Genomic DNA, 15,788 nt, shown 5'->3' with positions numbered 1-15,788 from the left:
GGCGTACCTGGAGTCAGATGGCAGATGTGATGGAGCCGACACATCAGTAACCCTTCCAGGCAGGCATCATAGTAAAAGACAAACAGCAAAGCTTGAGCACTCATTCTTCGGCTGATTTTAACCCTGTGTCTCGTTCAATGAAGCGGGCTTTGACTCCTATCAGCATTGACAAGAAATACGAGCGATTCTTGTCTTCGGGAGGCAAGTCGACCTCGATCTTAAACTCCTTCACCAAAGCTGGAACGACTTTAAATACTACCAGCTCTGCTAAATGTCGTCCCGGGCATGATCGAGAGCCGCCGCCCCAGCTGAGATTGACACGTTCCATTGCACGTGCTGCGTCAGGATCTGCAGTCAACCAACGGGCTGGGTTGAACATATCCGAGTCCGACCCAAAGATATCTGAATTCCGATGTAGAGCTACGGGATTGCAGCCCACAGTTGTGTTTGGTGGGAAATGGTAGCCATGGAGTTGAAGACCTTCTGAAGGAACCTTGCGCGGCAATGACATGCTGATGACGGGATACAACCGCTTGGCTTCCTTGATGAGCGATTGCGTCTCTGGTAAGCGTGGTGCAGTGGAGTATTCGGCGGGATTACTTGTCCCAAGGATCTCAAGAGATACTTGTTCCTGAACCTCTTCGTTTGAGCCAAGTAGCGCAAAGATCGAGGTAAGTGTTGATGCCATAGTCTCATGCCCAGCACCGAAGTTGGTCACAGCCATTTTGCGAAGGTAAAGTTCCGTAAAGTTAGGCTTGGTTCTATGCAGCTGGATGAGATCAGCTAGGAGATCTTTGCGATTATCTTTATTGAGCTTGGACTTCGTGGCTGCGTTGACACGTCTTGAAACTCTTTTACCGACATCCTATGCAAATCAGCACCGCAACATTTTACGATATCAACGAGATTATCTCACCGGAAAGAATGGCCGGAAGTCCTTTGGCGGCTGGAAGTTTACGCCCCAAATCGTACTGAAGAGTCGCCCGATCGACTTGTGTAAGAACTCCAACTTAGCGGCCATCGGGAACAAACCAAAGACACTCTTTCGTCTCCATCCATGGTATGCGTGAGCACCAGAGCCATTATCAGTACCATTCTTTAGCATTCCTGGCGACCAGGATAGTACGACAGCACCAAGGCATTCGACGGCGATGATGTGCATCCACTCGTTGAGTTCAATTCGAGCGCCGTTCAATGTCTTTAGCTTGGCGACAGAGCGTGCAAGAACCTCATCAATTGCAGCCTCGTACTGAACCAGATTGGAGGTCTGGTACACAGGCCCAATGAGTCGGCGCTGAAGACGGTAGCGTCTCACATCTCGCTCTGATAGAAGATCGAGATTATCTTGGAATTCGGGATTGAGATGCCAGTCAATGTGAGGTTTGCTCAAGGCAGTTGCCACTGTACATGGATGTCAGTTCCCGGTTTGCTACTTTATGTGAATAATGTGGTATTACAGTAAAAGTCGGACTTTTCATAGCCACTCCCACTACCTGGTGAAACTGTCAGCCGACAGTCGTGCATGAGGTGAGAAACGAACTGTAAAGAGCATGAAAAGCCTCTTTGCTATTGAACCATACTTCATTAGGACCAACACGCACAACAGGCCCGTATTTTCTATGGAGCGTCTTCCCAAGATATGCCATACGCCCCATTCGAGCATTATATGCATGCCAGGAGCTTGAAATCGCTGCCAGTCTTGGTCCAGGAACACAGGCCAGAGGATGGAAGGATACCCTGTAGATGGCGATGGTGATCGTCAAGATGAATAACGAGAAAAATATTCGCGAGAGGACCTGGGCCAAGAAACTGCCGAGCGATTGGACCCCGGTGAAAAAATAAGAGAAAGGCATTATGTTAAGGCCGAATCATCACAACGGGCGAGACTGACAAGATCTAATGTGACACCATTCAGTTGGAAGGTCAAATTTTGCAGGTGTAAAAAGCTGAGCGTCAAAGAGGTGATCCCCACATTCTCAGCCATAGTAACCTCGACACTCTCATTACCAACAAATCATTTGACCCTTAAATTAAAGAAAGATTAATTATTCTATTAAAATTTGTCTCTGTTGATAACCAGTCTGTTCGAGACTCTCTACGCTGTATTCCATGCATCAGATCCCTGCATTGGGTGCTCGTTGCTTCTTAGCAAACTCTATTCAACTTCACTCTTGGGCTTCCTTGGCCTTTTGTTTCTTCTCTTCTTTCACTCTCAACTCCTCGCGCCATTTAACTCCACGTACCATGACAGTGATCAAAATAGGACACCCTAGGACATAGAGTCCTCCAACGAGGGTGAAAGCCCAGCCAGTACCCATCGCATCAATCATGGGCACAATTGCTGCACTGGCTCCCGCCCCAACCAAGCAGCGCGTCAGGTTATTCGCAGCGCTTGCCGTGCCAGCCTTCCTGGGATGGATGTCAATCAGCAGCGAATTGACTGTATTATTAAAGCCAACGACTCCTACGCCCAAGATTCCACTCAGCACGCACGGGACAGCAATATGAGCCCGGGCGTGAACGGCCCATCCCCAACAGACGAGCGTAGCAGCTGCGAGCATCAGGAGAGGAAAGCCGATTTCCAGACGAGCACGCTCAATTGGAAAACCGGATAGGTCTTGCTGCTTACTTCGCTCGTATGGGATGCCCTGTTTCTCGCAATGCCGCTTGAAGTTGCGATTTGTAAAAGCACCCACGATGAATGCTGCAATGACTGATCCAGCTGCCATGGGGAGGAAGGTTAGTCCAATCTCAAGTTCGTTGTAGCCATATATCTCCTTGAACAGAGTGGGCATGGCGGTGGCTATGCAGTAGAACCCTGCGAAGCAGATACTGCTGAAGCCGAGAAGGAAACCAGTTTCTTTCTCAAACAACATCAAAATCGAGTCGAGGACATTGGGAAACTTGAACTTGAACTTCTTGACGGTTGAAGCTCGCGAACCTTGCCGGCTCAACCCATTCTTCTCTGACTCAGACCGCTTCCGTCGGGATACAAGAATCTGCCATACTGAACGGTACACCAAAGGCGCTTTGATACTGCCGTCTCCGACGATCTCACGGCATGTTTCTGGGTAAAGCAAAGCGAGAAGAACGATGGTCACACCGGCAAAGATGGCGAGAAACCAGAAAATTGATCTCCAGCCAAGAAACTCTGCGAGCACGCCACCTATAATTGGACCTAGCGATGGACCCAGCACAGATGGAACAGCTGTCAGACCAATGTACTGACCTCTTTCGGCTGAGGTGACAACGTCAGCCACAACAGCGAAGCATAGCGCAACAGTGCTAGCAGATCCAGCAGATTGAAGACATCGAAGACCCAGCAGAGCACCATAGCTAGGAGCCAGAGCGAGACCAATGTTGGCTGCTATGTAAATGGTAAAGCATACGAGGTACGCAGGTCTTCTTCCACCGCTGTCAGCTAGTGAGCCAATGAACATGGGTGTTATACCCTGGAAGATCATGTAAGTCGTGACAGTAAGGTTGATCTGGGATGTGGTCACGCCCAAGTCGTTGGCTATAGCTGGTAGGGCAGGGAAGTATATCTGGGCTGTCATTGGTGAAAAGATGGCTGTCGAAGCAGCAGCCAGAACAATGAGACGCTTCTGCCATAGTGAGAAGCTTGAATAAGGAGCATCTGGGATTTCAATTTCCGTATTGGGTTGTTTTTCGGGATCTTGGTCTGATACGCGAGTGTGAGTACTCTCGCTATCGCCAATATGGTCGTCGTCTTGTTGCGGTGCACTCATCTTCCAATAACTCTTGAAGTTTTACTGAAGAGAAAAAACAATGTCATTTTCGTCATTGAAAGAACGAAGAATCGGTGACATCAAGAATAAATAAATAACGATCTGAGAAGCAGGGTAGAATGCTAGAATTCGATTCTGTTTGGATCGCAAGTGTTAGAATCCACATCTTTCGGTGCCGACTCGGCACCAGGCGTTGAGGGTGTGCTCTGCAGCAAATCAACCACTACTTTGTAGTATAACTTGCCTTACGATTGGTCAAAGAAATCGACCTGGAGACTCGCTAATGGAGATTGACGATATTATTTCCGGTATAAATTGTGTCAGTTGGCGGCTGGTTGTAAGACGGCACTCTTCTCCGACTCCGACTACGGGATGACTCAACTTGTTGGACAAGTATCGGGGCTGGAGTTCATTTAGAAGTTTGAACTGTCGAGAAAAAGTAGAAACACAGGATCGTATTCCTGGAATTCCCAGACGGTGGACAAGCTTGAAGTCATACATGTTCTTCACCGTGCTGGGTCGATGCAGGCGGTGTAGCAAGCTGATCGAATCACTATCTTACCTTTCTACGAAGCCAATTCTTCAGCCTGTTTCAAGTCGATAATGGTTCTATGCATCTTGATGATGTTTCAAGCAACGTGACCTGGCACTGCATTGGAGTTAGGCACGAGTGATGCACGCCATACCTAGCCTAGGTCTAAGTTCTAAGCGTGACCATTGCAACAATCCCGAGGGTTAAAGCATGTCACGAAGCTTCACGAGTATGTTAAATAGGCCTTGATGTCCATTCGAAGACGCAAGATCCTTTAAGCTTTCAAAATCTAAGAAAGCTGAGATGTTGGTGATCTGAACCTCTCCAAGAGAGGCAAAGCTTCTAACTACTATCCTGAAAAGTACAAGATGTAGGTAATTTCAGTAAGATTTAGTAAAATTCACGATAGAGTTAGAGGGCCTCTGGACTATAGTCTCGTCTTTGACATCTTGGTTGACTGTTAGAAGTCTCATTCTCCCTGGTGCCCCATTCTTGATGATCGCAGGGCTCCACCTTGATAAGCCAGATGGTGTTGAGAGTACGTTCATAATCAGATACGGCATGATTCTCAGAACCTGTGACTTCGATCGATACGGGGGAAAGGAATTCAATCGTAGGATACAGAATTTTGAGGTCTCGAGGTTTGTGGTGAAGCTTCATGTTGATGCTGAGGCATATCGTCAATTATTGTTAGTAATTGCCCGCGGGAAACTGTCGGCGCTAGAACTTGAGCCCGCCGCGGAAACCACCTTGACTATCTATCTATACTCAAATTGTAAGGTCTTCATCACTGCAAATGCCTCTCATCAGTGAAATAATACCTCAGGCCCGTGGTTCAGCTAAGCAGAAGAAGTATAAAGTCGAGCAGACGCTTCTCAGTGTGCTCGACATCACTCCCCGCACTCCTGGATTTGCCCCACGTTGAACACATTGATCATTGAGCCAAAGCAACTCAGACAGCTCTTCAAGATGGACTATTCACTGGAGAATCATAAGGCTTACATCGGAAAGCACGTCTCAGAGCTTCCTACACCATCCCTGGTTGTCAATCTGCCTGTTCTCACGACGAATGTCGAGACGTTACATCGCGATGTTGAGAAGCTCGGTATTGGCTTCAGACCTCATGTCAAGACTTTGAAGGTATGTTGCGCCTATAAACTTTGACCTATTATGAACTGATCCGATGTTCTGCAGTCTCTTGAGGTGACACGATTAATGATGGCGGATGGGAAATACAGAGGAATCATTGCCTCCACCATCCCTGAGATCCAAGGTGCTTTACCCCTGGTGAGGGAGGGCATCTTGGAAGAGGTGAGTTTCACCGAAGATTTATGAAGATGAGAAGTACTGAATATTCCGCAGTGTCTGTACGGTCTACCTGTCTATCCTGGTATCCTGCCAAGGTTGATTGAGTTGCGAAAATCACTACGTATCATGCTCATGGTCGACAATGAGCAACAGGTTGATTTTCTCGAAGAGTCGGCTTCAAGCAAGCAGCCCTGGGATGTCTTTATCAAGCTCGATGTGGGATCGCGCCGGGCAGGCGTTGAGGCCAACAGTGCGGCACTGAACAGCTTGGTAGAGCGCGCACAGAAGTCGCCTGCCATTAGTATCTACGGATTCTACTGTCACGCGGGGCATTCGTATGGAGGTCGATCACGAGACGAGGCTGAGAAGACGCTCAACATAGAAGTGTCGAGCGTCTTAGCTGCGGCTAAGCTTCTGCCCTCTGATCGCCAGCTTGTCATCTCCGTCGGCAGCACACCAACAGCGCATGTCGTCGAAAGCCTCAAGGCATCGATGCCAGAGAACATCAAGCTGGAGCTCCACGCAGGCAACTTCCCTTGCAACGATCTCCAGCAAGTGTCAACTGGCCTTGTGACAGAGACACAGCAATCCGTGTCTGTAGCCGCTGAAGTATGTAGCGTGTACCCGGAGAGGAACGAAGCGCTCGTCAACGCAGGTGTGATCGCGCTGTCGCGTGAGGCCAGCGCCTTCAGCGGATTCGGCCGAGTGGTGGGCAGTCCGGCGTGGGGTGTGGTCCGATTGTCGCAGGAGCATGGGATCCTTGGGACGAGCGAGGGACGAAAGGTCCATGAGGATTTCAAGGTCGGACAAAAGGTTCAGCTGTGGTGCAATCACGCTTGTATAGCCGCGGCTGCGTTTTACGTGTATTATGTTGTTGATGAGCAGGGCATTGTGATGGACACATGGATTCCTTGGAAGGGGTGGTAGGGGTTCTAGGGAATAAGCAAGTCATCAATTAATCGATTGTCACTGAAACTTGATCAGCATCAGCAAAGAATTGACTCTTCTGATTCGCTCCCCCAGCTCCTGTTCCTGACTCCAATTTCTCCCGAGCCAAGGGAAATCTTGCTTCCTTGTTGAAGGAGAGCGTCCAAGTGGGTCTCGAGCCGCATACGTCATCGGCGGATTGCGGAAGCTCAGGTTCAAAAGGTGCGGGCTTCATGATCTGCGTCACATGAAGAGCCATCTTCTCTCCTCCATCTTTTCCTCGGTCACGATACTCTTTGGTTCCTCTCGATCAAATTTGCCCTTTGCGACAAACACAACAGGATAATACATCCCCAGCAACTCAAGTCTACTCTCTTATCCCCTCTCTACCCCACCTTACCATCAGTAAGTATACACGTCACTGTAGCGTATTTGTGCCCAACATCAGATCACTAACTTTATCACAGTGTCTTACGCCGACGTTGCTGCCAGTGGCCCCAAGCAGAGCCCCGAGGAGGTGAGTTACTTTCCATCCAGCATCATGTCTCTGCGACCCCTCTTGCTAACTCCTCCAGGCTGCTGCCCCTCAACCTCCTCAGGTCATCACTGACGAGTCCGCCTCCACCGCCTCTTTGGTCGATGTTGATATGCCTAGCGTGCACACTGTCCCCAACGACTTCCTTGAGCAGGAGATCAAGACAGAGACCCAGGCTGCTCGCGTAGAGCGAGAAGAGGAGGCCCGCGAGGAGAAGCGAAAGCGTGACGAGGCTGCCGCCAAGGCCAAAAGCGCCGACAACTGGCTCATCCAACAATTCTCTCGCCTGTCAGACGGAAGTGCTACCGGCCTCGTTATTGCCAACTTTGCTACCGTCGTTGGTCTGGGAGCATACCTTGGCTACAAGGGTTGGGGTCTCTATGAGAAGGGCAAGCTTGACTGGAAGGCCGTCACTCTCGGTGCTGGTATTCTCGCTGGTGTGACAGCTGCCGAGGGTGCTGTTGGACGATATCTGTACAAGGGCAAGAAGGGCGGCAACTAAGAGTCGAACGGCGATGATACCCTAAAACGACGCAAGTGCCGATGTACCTGACGGGCCACGGTCTTGAGGCCTGAAGCATCTAAACAGGCAAATTCTTGCCTTGTAATTGTTGAACGCTGAAAGGAACGAGCTTTGTTGATGGATGATATGATATAGTTTTTTGTTTTACTGCATTTTCACTTTGTTTCATAATTCTCTACTCCGGCTGAAACCAGGCTACTACTCATCTCTTACGTTTAGAGGTATAAGAATTGATACCTATTTTCTACAATCCCATTCTCAAATCTTAGCAAATTTGTTTGGAGATACGAAAAACCAAAGCATTGAGATGTGATCGTGTCTATTAATTTCGTGGCTTCTGTCCCTTCTCATCATACAGCATTGGTACAGATGGACACTCGCCCATATCAAGATCCTAAATATTTTACAAAATGTTGTTCTTCTCCCTAACAGCGCCAATATTTTACACCTTCTACTGCTTCTTCTCCGCCTTCTTCTTAGCTTCCCTCTCCTGCTCAATAATCTTGATCTCAGCATTGGCAGCAGTAGCATCATGCGCTTGTGAAGGCTCAACGAAAACCTCCTTTACAGGGACCTCGGACTTGTGCATATCCTGCCACAACTCTGGGTTATGCGGCTTCTCTATGGGGGTAGCGACATCCTGAACCTTTCGCGATCCGTTACCGAGGGTTTCCTTCTCGGCTTCGTTGGAAGTCGCTCGGGGAGGAGCTTTTTGATCGAGTTCAGCTGCGGCAGAGGAATCTCCGGGGAGAGACTTGGGGTCGGTAGCGGGTGCCTTGTCGGTAGCAGGAGCCTTGCGAGCGTCGGGGGCGGGCTGCTCATCGCCAAAATCGGGAGTGGGAGCACCTTCCTCGTCATCGGCGAGCTCGGCGCCGTAGATTTCTGGGTATTTCTTAAAGCACTCTTGCATGCCCCTGTTACTGAGTTAGCAACCTATGAAACAAGGCCATGGTCCGATATGACGTACTGGAACTTCTCGATACAGTCCATACCCTTGGGCTCCTCGGTCGAGTACACAAAGCAGCTGAACGCAGTCTTGAACTCCTCGCCGCAGGGGCCGTCGGCCATACCACCCAAGCAAGGGCAATCCCAGTTGATCTCTCCAGTCTCGGGGTTAAAAGCGCCTTGCTGGTCGGCCTCCTCTTCCAAGGCAGCAGGTGATCCATCGGCGGCAGCGGCTTGAGTGTTGGACTGTTGAGGCTTGGAGGGCTTTGATGAGTCGGCGGGCTTCTCGCTCTTGGCCTTGATCTGTTTGCGCTTCTCCTCGAGGACAGAGTCGACGGTGGGGAGGTCATCGTCGGAAAAGGCAGCGGGTGCGGGAACCGTTTTTGCTGTTCTATATTAGTCGCATAATCTCGAATTCTGAGCATCATTGCAACGCACAGATAGCCTCATCAGCGAAGATGGGACTTGTGTTATAGTAATAGACAGCACCGAAAGCCAGACCCAGTCGTGCCACAGAGCTCTTCCATGATCGGGACTTGTCGGCGGGAGTAGCTGTCGAGTTAAATCGTCGAGGGGCTGCGCGGACCGTGTTCGAGCGCAGGCTGGCAATTACAGGCCTCGAGGCCGATCGCATGGTGGTACGATACATTTTGAATTACAGGAGTTAACAAAGGAGCGAAGGTCAATGCAGAAAATCAAGAATACAAGAGGAATTGGTCAGCAACGGTGGAGCATCGAAATCTTGGAGTATGATGCTTGGAAATACTTGGCCCTGGTCTCCGAGATGCCGGCCGGTTGCGTGAAAAAAGTGTAACCGTAATTTAACCGTCCGTGCTCTTTATCTGATAACAGCCTTATCGCACCATGACGTTCCCCCACCATCGGCTTCTACCTAACCATTGGATCCAGGCAGTGCGCATTCATTCCTGATCATATGAGCTGCTTCTATACCCTCATAGGGCTTAACGTGCAGGCTGCGTCTAGATCTCTTTTTGACTTTCGACCTAGATTGTGGCTGTTACAGTAGACCAAAGTTTGTTTTGTCAAACAAGTTGGTTCAAGTGATCAGCAGAAGACAAAGGAAAGAAAGGGAGAAAGCTGTCCACAGGAATCGAGGGGAAGTTTCTTGAGCTAGACATTGTCTCGCCATTTCTCAGGGAGAGGAAAAAGCAAAATCATTCTTACCTAACAACTTGCGAATATCACGCAAGGGACAAAACGATTTAGATCGCATCTACTTATCGTTTTCTTCCCATTGCAAGTCGCATACTAACCAAAGATATCGTCAATCATGGCGTCCAAATCTTTCGAATGGCGTCCAGCAAAGCTGCTCCAGGACTATAACATAGGTCAGGACTTTGCGCTGCTCATTCTAAACCAGCCGTTGAAGAACGGCGTCAATTTGCGCAAGCTCTGGAAGAACTGTACGTAGCTTGACATGCTGTTCTTGCGGTCCCAGTGCCTAACGTCCATTTCACAGCTTCTGTGAGAGTCGCCGCCGATGGTGGAGCGAATCGTCTACACAAGCTGTCGTCTTTCCACGGGAAATACGTACGTTCTCGTGGACGATAATGTTAAATGGTTGCTAATCCTATAGTCTAACCTTCAACTCATCATTGGCGACCTCGATTCTCTCACCCCACAGGTCCGCGATTTCTACTCGTCGCAACCCTCCCCTGCGACAGTCATCCACGACGCTGATCAGATGTCGACCGACTTTGCAAAGGCTATCAACTGGATTCGCAAAGAATATCCCGAAGGCATCGACATCGTCGCACTTGGAGGCATTGGGGGCCGAGTCGACCAGGGTGTTTCTCAGCTTCACCACCTGTACCTCTTCCAAAACGACCCCGATTATGCGACCGGTCGACTGTTTCTACTTTCCGGCTCAAGTTTGACATTCCTGCTCAAGGCTGGTAGTCATAAGATCCAGGTTCGAGAGGAGGGAGAGGAAGATGCCTTCGGCAAGCATGTTGGTATCATTCCTCTCAAAGAGGCTGCCAACATCACGACAAAGGGCTTCGAGTGGGATGTCGAGAACTGGCATACTGAGATTGGTGGCAAGTTGAGTACTAGCAATCATATCCTGCCCGAGTCTCAGGTCGTTTCAGTGACGACGGACAAGGATGTGCTGTTCACAGTAGCACTCAAAGAAGGCGACGGCGATGACGAATAGCATAGTGCTTCAACGAAGAACATGTTGACTTGGCGTGGTATGATACAAGCAAAAAGACAACACAAGACACTCAAAAACTCCATGCGCCGCGCTGATACCCCTAAGCGTACATTTCTGTGACATTCCTCTTCCAAATACCTGAGGCCCAGTTCGGGTTCTTTTCTACCGCAAGAAATGGAGCACCAGCCAACAAAACAGGAAGAATATCAAGACGCCCGCGAAGAAGATCCATTTGTCCTCCTTTGCCCGTCGTTCTACCATACGGATGGTATCACCGCTTACGCCAAGGGTGTTGGCGACGTTGTACAGTCGCTTCTGGGTGCTCTTGAGCATCTCCCGTTGTTGGCCTAGATCGCCCAGTACAGCCTGTCCGCGCGCAATGTAGTCATCTAACGCTTGGTTTGTGTTTGCGAAGAAGTTCTGCTCCCTGAATGCGTGTGCCTCGCGCATCTCGTCTGGTGAGCCGGTTGTCAAGGCGCTGGCTTGAGGCGGGTGTCGAGGCTGGAACGCAGAGTGCGTGTTTGTTGTTGTAGCGTTCGCATAAGGGTTCTCGGGTGTAGCATTATACGGTCTTCGGCCAAGAAGTTCTGTGCGATTTGCCTGGTGTTGGGCGTCATCACGAACTTTCTTCAGCGAATCGACTTGAGTTCGAAAGTCAGAGAGATCTTCGCGGAACCTCTTTACTCTCTCAAAGCCCTCTTCTTGCTTCTTGGGAACAATCTCCTGACGGGCGAGGGATTGGTATTCATCGAGGGTCTTGGTGAAGGAAGCGATTGAGGCGGACACGTTGCCAATTTCGGAGGGAGATGCTTGAGGTTTGCTGTTGAGGTTGGAGAGCTCTGCGCGGAGAGACTTGCTTTGCCGCAAGGCGGAGTTGTAGGCGATGTTCTAAGTTTAGGAGTCAGCAAATATATAGTTGAATGTTTATTCAATCTAGCTTACCATGGCGGCGGACTTGAGAGAAGAAGCTTGAGGATGTCGAGCAATGCAACGACAACTTTCATCATGATTTCTAGGTGTTCGGATACATGATAAGGCCAGATCTCGCGGAACGGATTAATGACACACCGTCTAAGACAGCCCAAAGCAGGCTACCCTGCATCCTCCGGGCATTCATCTGGAGTAAGGGGGCAAGACTTAGATCAGAAAGTTTTGGATTATTTTTCTATGATTTTAATCTTATGCGCTTCTTATAATTTCTTCTTAATAAACTCTATGCCCATAAGCTCTCGCTGTTCCATGGCAGGAATGCATTGGCGTTTTCACTTAAAGTTAGCCACAGCCTTGGTCTTAACATGCCACTGTTTTGCAAAATACAAAATTGAACTTGGTCTCAGAACATGATTTTAACTATTTTTGCAGAAATGAAAATAGGGAAACAATAATGACTTTCTTTCATTTCGATTACAAGGCTTATGAGCATGTTCTCCCGCCTAAGCTGAGCCTGGTGATAGTTCAATTCTCTTAATCCAATTCGTTGGCCTCCCCATAGTGACAATCGCTTTTCTGTTGGCCAAGTCCATGTTTATGGTGAAAAGTGTTGCTTTGCCGTTTCCGGGCGAGAATTGATCGCGGTTGATTGCTGTTGGATACCCTTGCTCATCTTTGAAGAAGTCAAAGAATGAAGAATGGTTGATGGTTGAAGTCGTCAATCTCTCATCAAGAAGCTGGGCGATGCGCTTGATGCGGTCCGTAGAATCTGGTATCCAGCCGGGTTCATCTACTCCGGGATGGTCAAGCAGTAGATGGTTCGTATGAATAAGTATTCCGTTGCCGTCAAAGTTGATCTCCTTGATCCCTATGCTGGTGCATTCTAAGCCTATAGCTTCAGAAGGATCTGACACGAGAATATGACCACTTCCAGCCGTACCCAGTTCATAAAGCTTATCGGCTGCTTCGCGAGCCGAATGCGACTCTAGAGCTGTTCGTAGGGCGAGATGGATGGGAAGTTTGGTGTTATCAACGCCCCGAGCTCGGATAGCGTTTAGACAGGTTCCTACACCAGAAGAGTTGATGCCAATCTTGCCAATTACACCCCCTTCAGTCACCATGGAGATATCAGGTATATCTGTGCCAGGCTGGGAGATGTGGCAGATGAAGAGATTAGGTGCCTGTTCAGGCTGCCAATCCCAGTTCTGCGCAAGGAGAACCTCCCCGTTAGGCTGACGATACGCAGCACTCGTGCAGCCATCGGTCTGGATAGGTGCACTCGGGACTCGGGTATATAAGCCGAATGTGATCTCTGTTCGAACATTGAGAGCAACGATATCAACTAGCTCGAAGCCAGCGCCGTCTGCTAAGCCTTGAAGCTCCTCGACATAGCGTGGAGATAGTTTCCGCAGAGGTTGGATGTATTGTTGAGCCTCTTGACGTACTGCTTCCCAGTTCATGGCGCATGATTCTTGGAACAGATCTTTGTAAAAGGCGATGGACCCAACAACCCTATCTTTCGCAGCTGTGCCATGTCGATGGCCAATCTGTATATGAACAATACGTCAGTCTCTTAGCTCAGATTAGGGTATTCCAAGAATGAAGTTCTTTACCTCATAAGGCGTGCCAGAGCAATGTACTTCTAGCATGATGAGTTATTTACAGAGAATGAATTGGCAGTGTCGGAGTCAGAAGTGAGCCCGCTCCCTTACCCCAACATGAGGATTATATAACCATCAATGCCGCGGTTCATCAAGAGTGGGGGTTAGCTCAAGTAATATTACAGATATCCTGGAGATCCCTTGACGTATTCGATCACTCTTTCTAGCACAGCATTGCATATGGAGTTGACGTGATTGTCGTGATTTTGCAAGGCTGATCTTTTGAGATGTGTATGAGTGTACTCCCATGGATGCACCGCAACATAGTCGAACTTAGTAATTGCATACCAGAAGATTGCTGGCAAACTAAATTCAAAGCCTTCGTATTATCACAGGTTGGAGCATTAGATGTCAACTTCAGAGTTCGGAGGGTTATAGCCGGTTTGGCTCGGCCGAGTCTGCCGATAACAGGCACTTTGGGTGGACACCACAAAGCTAATGATAAATCATGATTGGAGGTCTGATGAACCTCTTATTAATCCCGGTATCCATCTCCGTTGTATAGCTTCGGATGCGACCCGACTTCAAAAATAGCCAAACCTGAAAATCTCAGTAACAACAATACCGAGCCTCCTCTATTAGACTTATCGAGGTTTGAAGACATATAATCAAGATGGGAGACTTGCCACATTTGAGTGATCATATCGGGAAGTTCAGCTTATCAACTATTCACCCGGCTGATCCAGCTTACACTCCGCTTCTCTATCGGCTGCGCGAAGAAACCTTCCAGAACCGAACAACACAAGTCAGACATGGGTCATATCTCAGACGCTTTACTCGAGATACTTCTTTCAATATAGCTGAAGCTATCAAGGAAAACTCTGGGATCGATCTCAACAATTTCATGCGCCGGTATGGATTGACTGGCTGCGTTGTCGTTCAGAATGGAACCATAAAACTCGAAGAATACAGGCACGGAAACTCTCAAGCATCTCGTAACGACGTTCAATCAGTCACAAAGTCGTTTGTTGCAACAGCTCTCGCCATTGCGCAACAAGAAGGAAAACTATCCGTTGACGACCCAGTATCTCGCCATGTCGAAGAACTGAAAGGAACTGCTTGGGCAGACGTGCCACTTCTTGCTCTATCCAGCATGTCTTCAGGGGTAGTTGAACAATCAGAAGAAGAGCGACCCGCAGATGTGCCCAATCCCATGTATGCCACTGAGCTGTATCCCCAAACGGATCCCGAAGCTGTTATCAACTGGCTCAAGACGTCGAGGAAAGTGGCTGAGCCTTGGGAAGAGTTTCACTACTACAACCCAAACTATTACGTGCTGTCGACGGCGATCTCACGTGCAACTGGAGAGCCTCTGAATGAATACATCTCGCGCACGATATGGGATCCTGCTGGAATGCAATACGATGGATACATACGAACAACAGGCGCAGGACATGTGGACGGACACGGAGGTCTCTCGATAACTTTGACAGATATGGCACGATTCGGATGTTTTATTCTTGAAAGTCTTAGAGACGGAGGCAAAGGCCCCAATGTGCCACCCGGTTGGTTCCAAGACATTTCTGATGCCAAGAATAGTGTTGGGGCCAGAGCTCTTCAACCGGATAACTTTGTCTCCAACTTTGGCTACGAAAGTGGCTGGTGGACGACAGGCAGGGGGGATAAGGAGTATAAAATGGGAGACGATGGTGCGTTTGCGGCGATTGGTATGTATGGCCAGTCTATTTACGTAGTTCCAAAGTTGGACGCCGTGATCGCTATTCAATCTGGGTACCCGGAGCATGAGCTGGACTTATTCACGAAAAACGCAGAATTGGCGACTGCGATACTCAGGGCACTGAGGGAACGTTGATATGCTACAAAAGTTAGACACAACTAAGTTTATTCCATTGAAGCATCTCACACTTTGCCTTTAGTATATTGTCTCTTAAACATCATAAGGTTTATGTTTCACAACAGTAGCCTATCAGAGTTGAGCAGCGTGATAGAATATCACGACCGTTTAGCTTTTTACTTCAGTTTAGGATCTGCCAGCCAGGGTTAAATTTCCTGTTAAGCTCTTCTCGTTGGCTCCTATGCTATTCGGAGTCCTCAAGATGTTTATGACTTATTGCTTTTGCCGGACCATAAGACAATTTTGATCGGCTTTCTAAAAGGTTAAACCAGTTCATGTCGTAGTAAAAGGTTTCAGGAGTGACTATAAGAGACACTCTTTAAACATCTGAGCTGAGAAATTCCTTCTTTCTTTATAATCTCTCAGGGAACCCCAAACCTAAGTCAAGTGAAGTGTACAATAGACAATTTGTACAACTACTGCTCTTATTCTTTTTTCTTTTTTCTTTGTTCTCTATATCCTTTTGTTTCTAAAATAAAGAGACATCTCCAAAGAACAACCCGAGCTTGTATCTCCAAGTCTTCACCATTCCCCCGTCGCCCAACATGCAACTTGGCAAGCCTTGGTGCAGCACATGCTGCATCAACTTCAATACTTTTGAGGAGCACCGGGAACACTCCAAGTTAGAAGAACAGTAAGTTCTATAT

General features: G+C 48.6%; 9 protein-coding genes across 9 annotated transcripts; 4 read left to right on the top strand and 5 right to left on the bottom strand.

Annotated features, from left to right (window-relative positions):
- Window positions 1-100: 100 nt before the first annotated feature.
- On the bottom strand, window positions 101-1,853 carry FMAN_07925 (uncharacterized protein; the record flags this gene model as incomplete). Its single annotated transcript, XM_041821337.1, has 4 exons — window positions 101-865; window positions 917-1,401; window positions 1,458-1,493; window positions 1,541-1,853. 4 exons carry the CDS (start codon window positions 1,851-1,853, stop codon window positions 101-103), a joined length of 1,599 nt encoding a protein of 532 aa, XP_041687127.1.
- A 312-nt stretch (window positions 1,854-2,165) lies between these two features.
- FMAN_07924 (putative dityrosine transporter) lies at window positions 2,166-3,749 on the bottom strand (the record flags this gene model as incomplete). Its single annotated transcript, XM_041821336.1, has 1 exon — window positions 2,166-3,749. One exon carries the CDS (start codon window positions 3,747-3,749, stop codon window positions 2,166-2,168), a length of 1,584 nt encoding a protein of 527 aa, XP_041687126.1.
- A 1,501-nt stretch (window positions 3,750-5,250) lies between these two features.
- FMAN_07923 (uncharacterized protein) lies at window positions 5,251-6,516 on the top strand (the record flags this gene model as incomplete). The annotated part of the gene is made up of 3 exons (XM_041821335.1): window positions 5,251-5,421; window positions 5,476-5,592; window positions 5,644-6,516. 3 exons carry the CDS (start codon window positions 5,251-5,253, stop codon window positions 6,514-6,516), a joined length of 1,161 nt encoding a protein of 386 aa, XP_041687125.1.
- A 404-nt stretch (window positions 6,517-6,920) lies between these two features.
- FMAN_07922 (uncharacterized protein) lies at window positions 6,921-7,553 on the top strand (the record flags this gene model as incomplete). The annotated part of the gene is made up of 3 exons (XM_041821333.1): window position 6,921; window positions 6,984-7,033; window positions 7,092-7,553. Coding segments are annotated over 3 exons (513 nt in total).
- A 472-nt stretch (window positions 7,554-8,025) lies between these two features.
- Window positions 8,026-9,168, bottom strand: FMAN_07921 (uncharacterized protein; the record flags this gene model as incomplete). Its single annotated transcript, XM_041821332.1, has 3 exons — window positions 8,026-8,488; window positions 8,542-8,905; window positions 8,958-9,168. 3 exons carry the CDS (start codon window positions 9,166-9,168, stop codon window positions 8,026-8,028), a joined length of 1,038 nt encoding a protein of 345 aa, XP_041687123.1.
- A 642-nt stretch (window positions 9,169-9,810) lies between these two features.
- On the top strand, window positions 9,811-10,695 carry FMAN_07920 (uncharacterized protein; the record flags this gene model as incomplete). Its single annotated transcript, XM_041821331.1, has 3 exons — window positions 9,811-9,943; window positions 10,000-10,070; window positions 10,117-10,695. 3 exons carry the CDS (start codon window positions 9,811-9,813, stop codon window positions 10,693-10,695), a joined length of 783 nt encoding a protein of 260 aa, XP_041687122.1.
- A 162-nt stretch (window positions 10,696-10,857) lies between these two features.
- Window positions 10,858-11,640, bottom strand: FMAN_07919 (uncharacterized protein; the record flags this gene model as incomplete). Its single annotated transcript, XM_041821330.1, has 2 exons — window positions 10,858-11,583; window positions 11,638-11,640. The coding sequence occupies 2 exons, from the start codon at window positions 11,638-11,640 to the stop codon at window positions 10,858-10,860; spliced, it is 729 nt and encodes a 242-aa protein (XP_041687121.1).
- Window positions 11,641-12,128: 488 nt separating this feature from the next.
- FMAN_07918 (uncharacterized protein) lies at window positions 12,129-13,274 on the bottom strand (the record flags this gene model as incomplete). Its single annotated transcript, XM_041821329.1, has 2 exons — window positions 12,129-13,172; window positions 13,239-13,274. 2 exons carry the CDS (start codon window positions 13,272-13,274, stop codon window positions 12,129-12,131), a joined length of 1,080 nt encoding a protein of 359 aa, XP_041687120.1.
- Window positions 13,275-13,899: 625 nt separating this feature from the next.
- Window positions 13,900-15,099, top strand: FMAN_07917 (uncharacterized protein; the record flags this gene model as incomplete). The annotated part of the gene is made up of 1 exon (XM_041821328.1): window positions 13,900-15,099. One exon carries the CDS (start codon window positions 13,900-13,902, stop codon window positions 15,097-15,099), a length of 1,200 nt encoding a protein of 399 aa, XP_041687119.1.
- Window positions 15,100-15,788: the final 689 nt, after the last annotated feature.

This window comes from Fusarium mangiferae (genome assembly GCF_900044065.1).
Source record: "Fusarium mangiferae strain MRC7560 genome assembly, contig: FMAN_scaffold012, whole genome shotgun sequence".
Taxonomy (NCBI): Eukaryota; Fungi; Ascomycota; class Sordariomycetes; order Hypocreales; family Nectriaceae; genus Fusarium; species Fusarium mangiferae.
The sequence above is the reverse complement of the archived record's forward strand: the minus strand, read 5'-3'. Positions and strand labels throughout refer to the sequence as shown.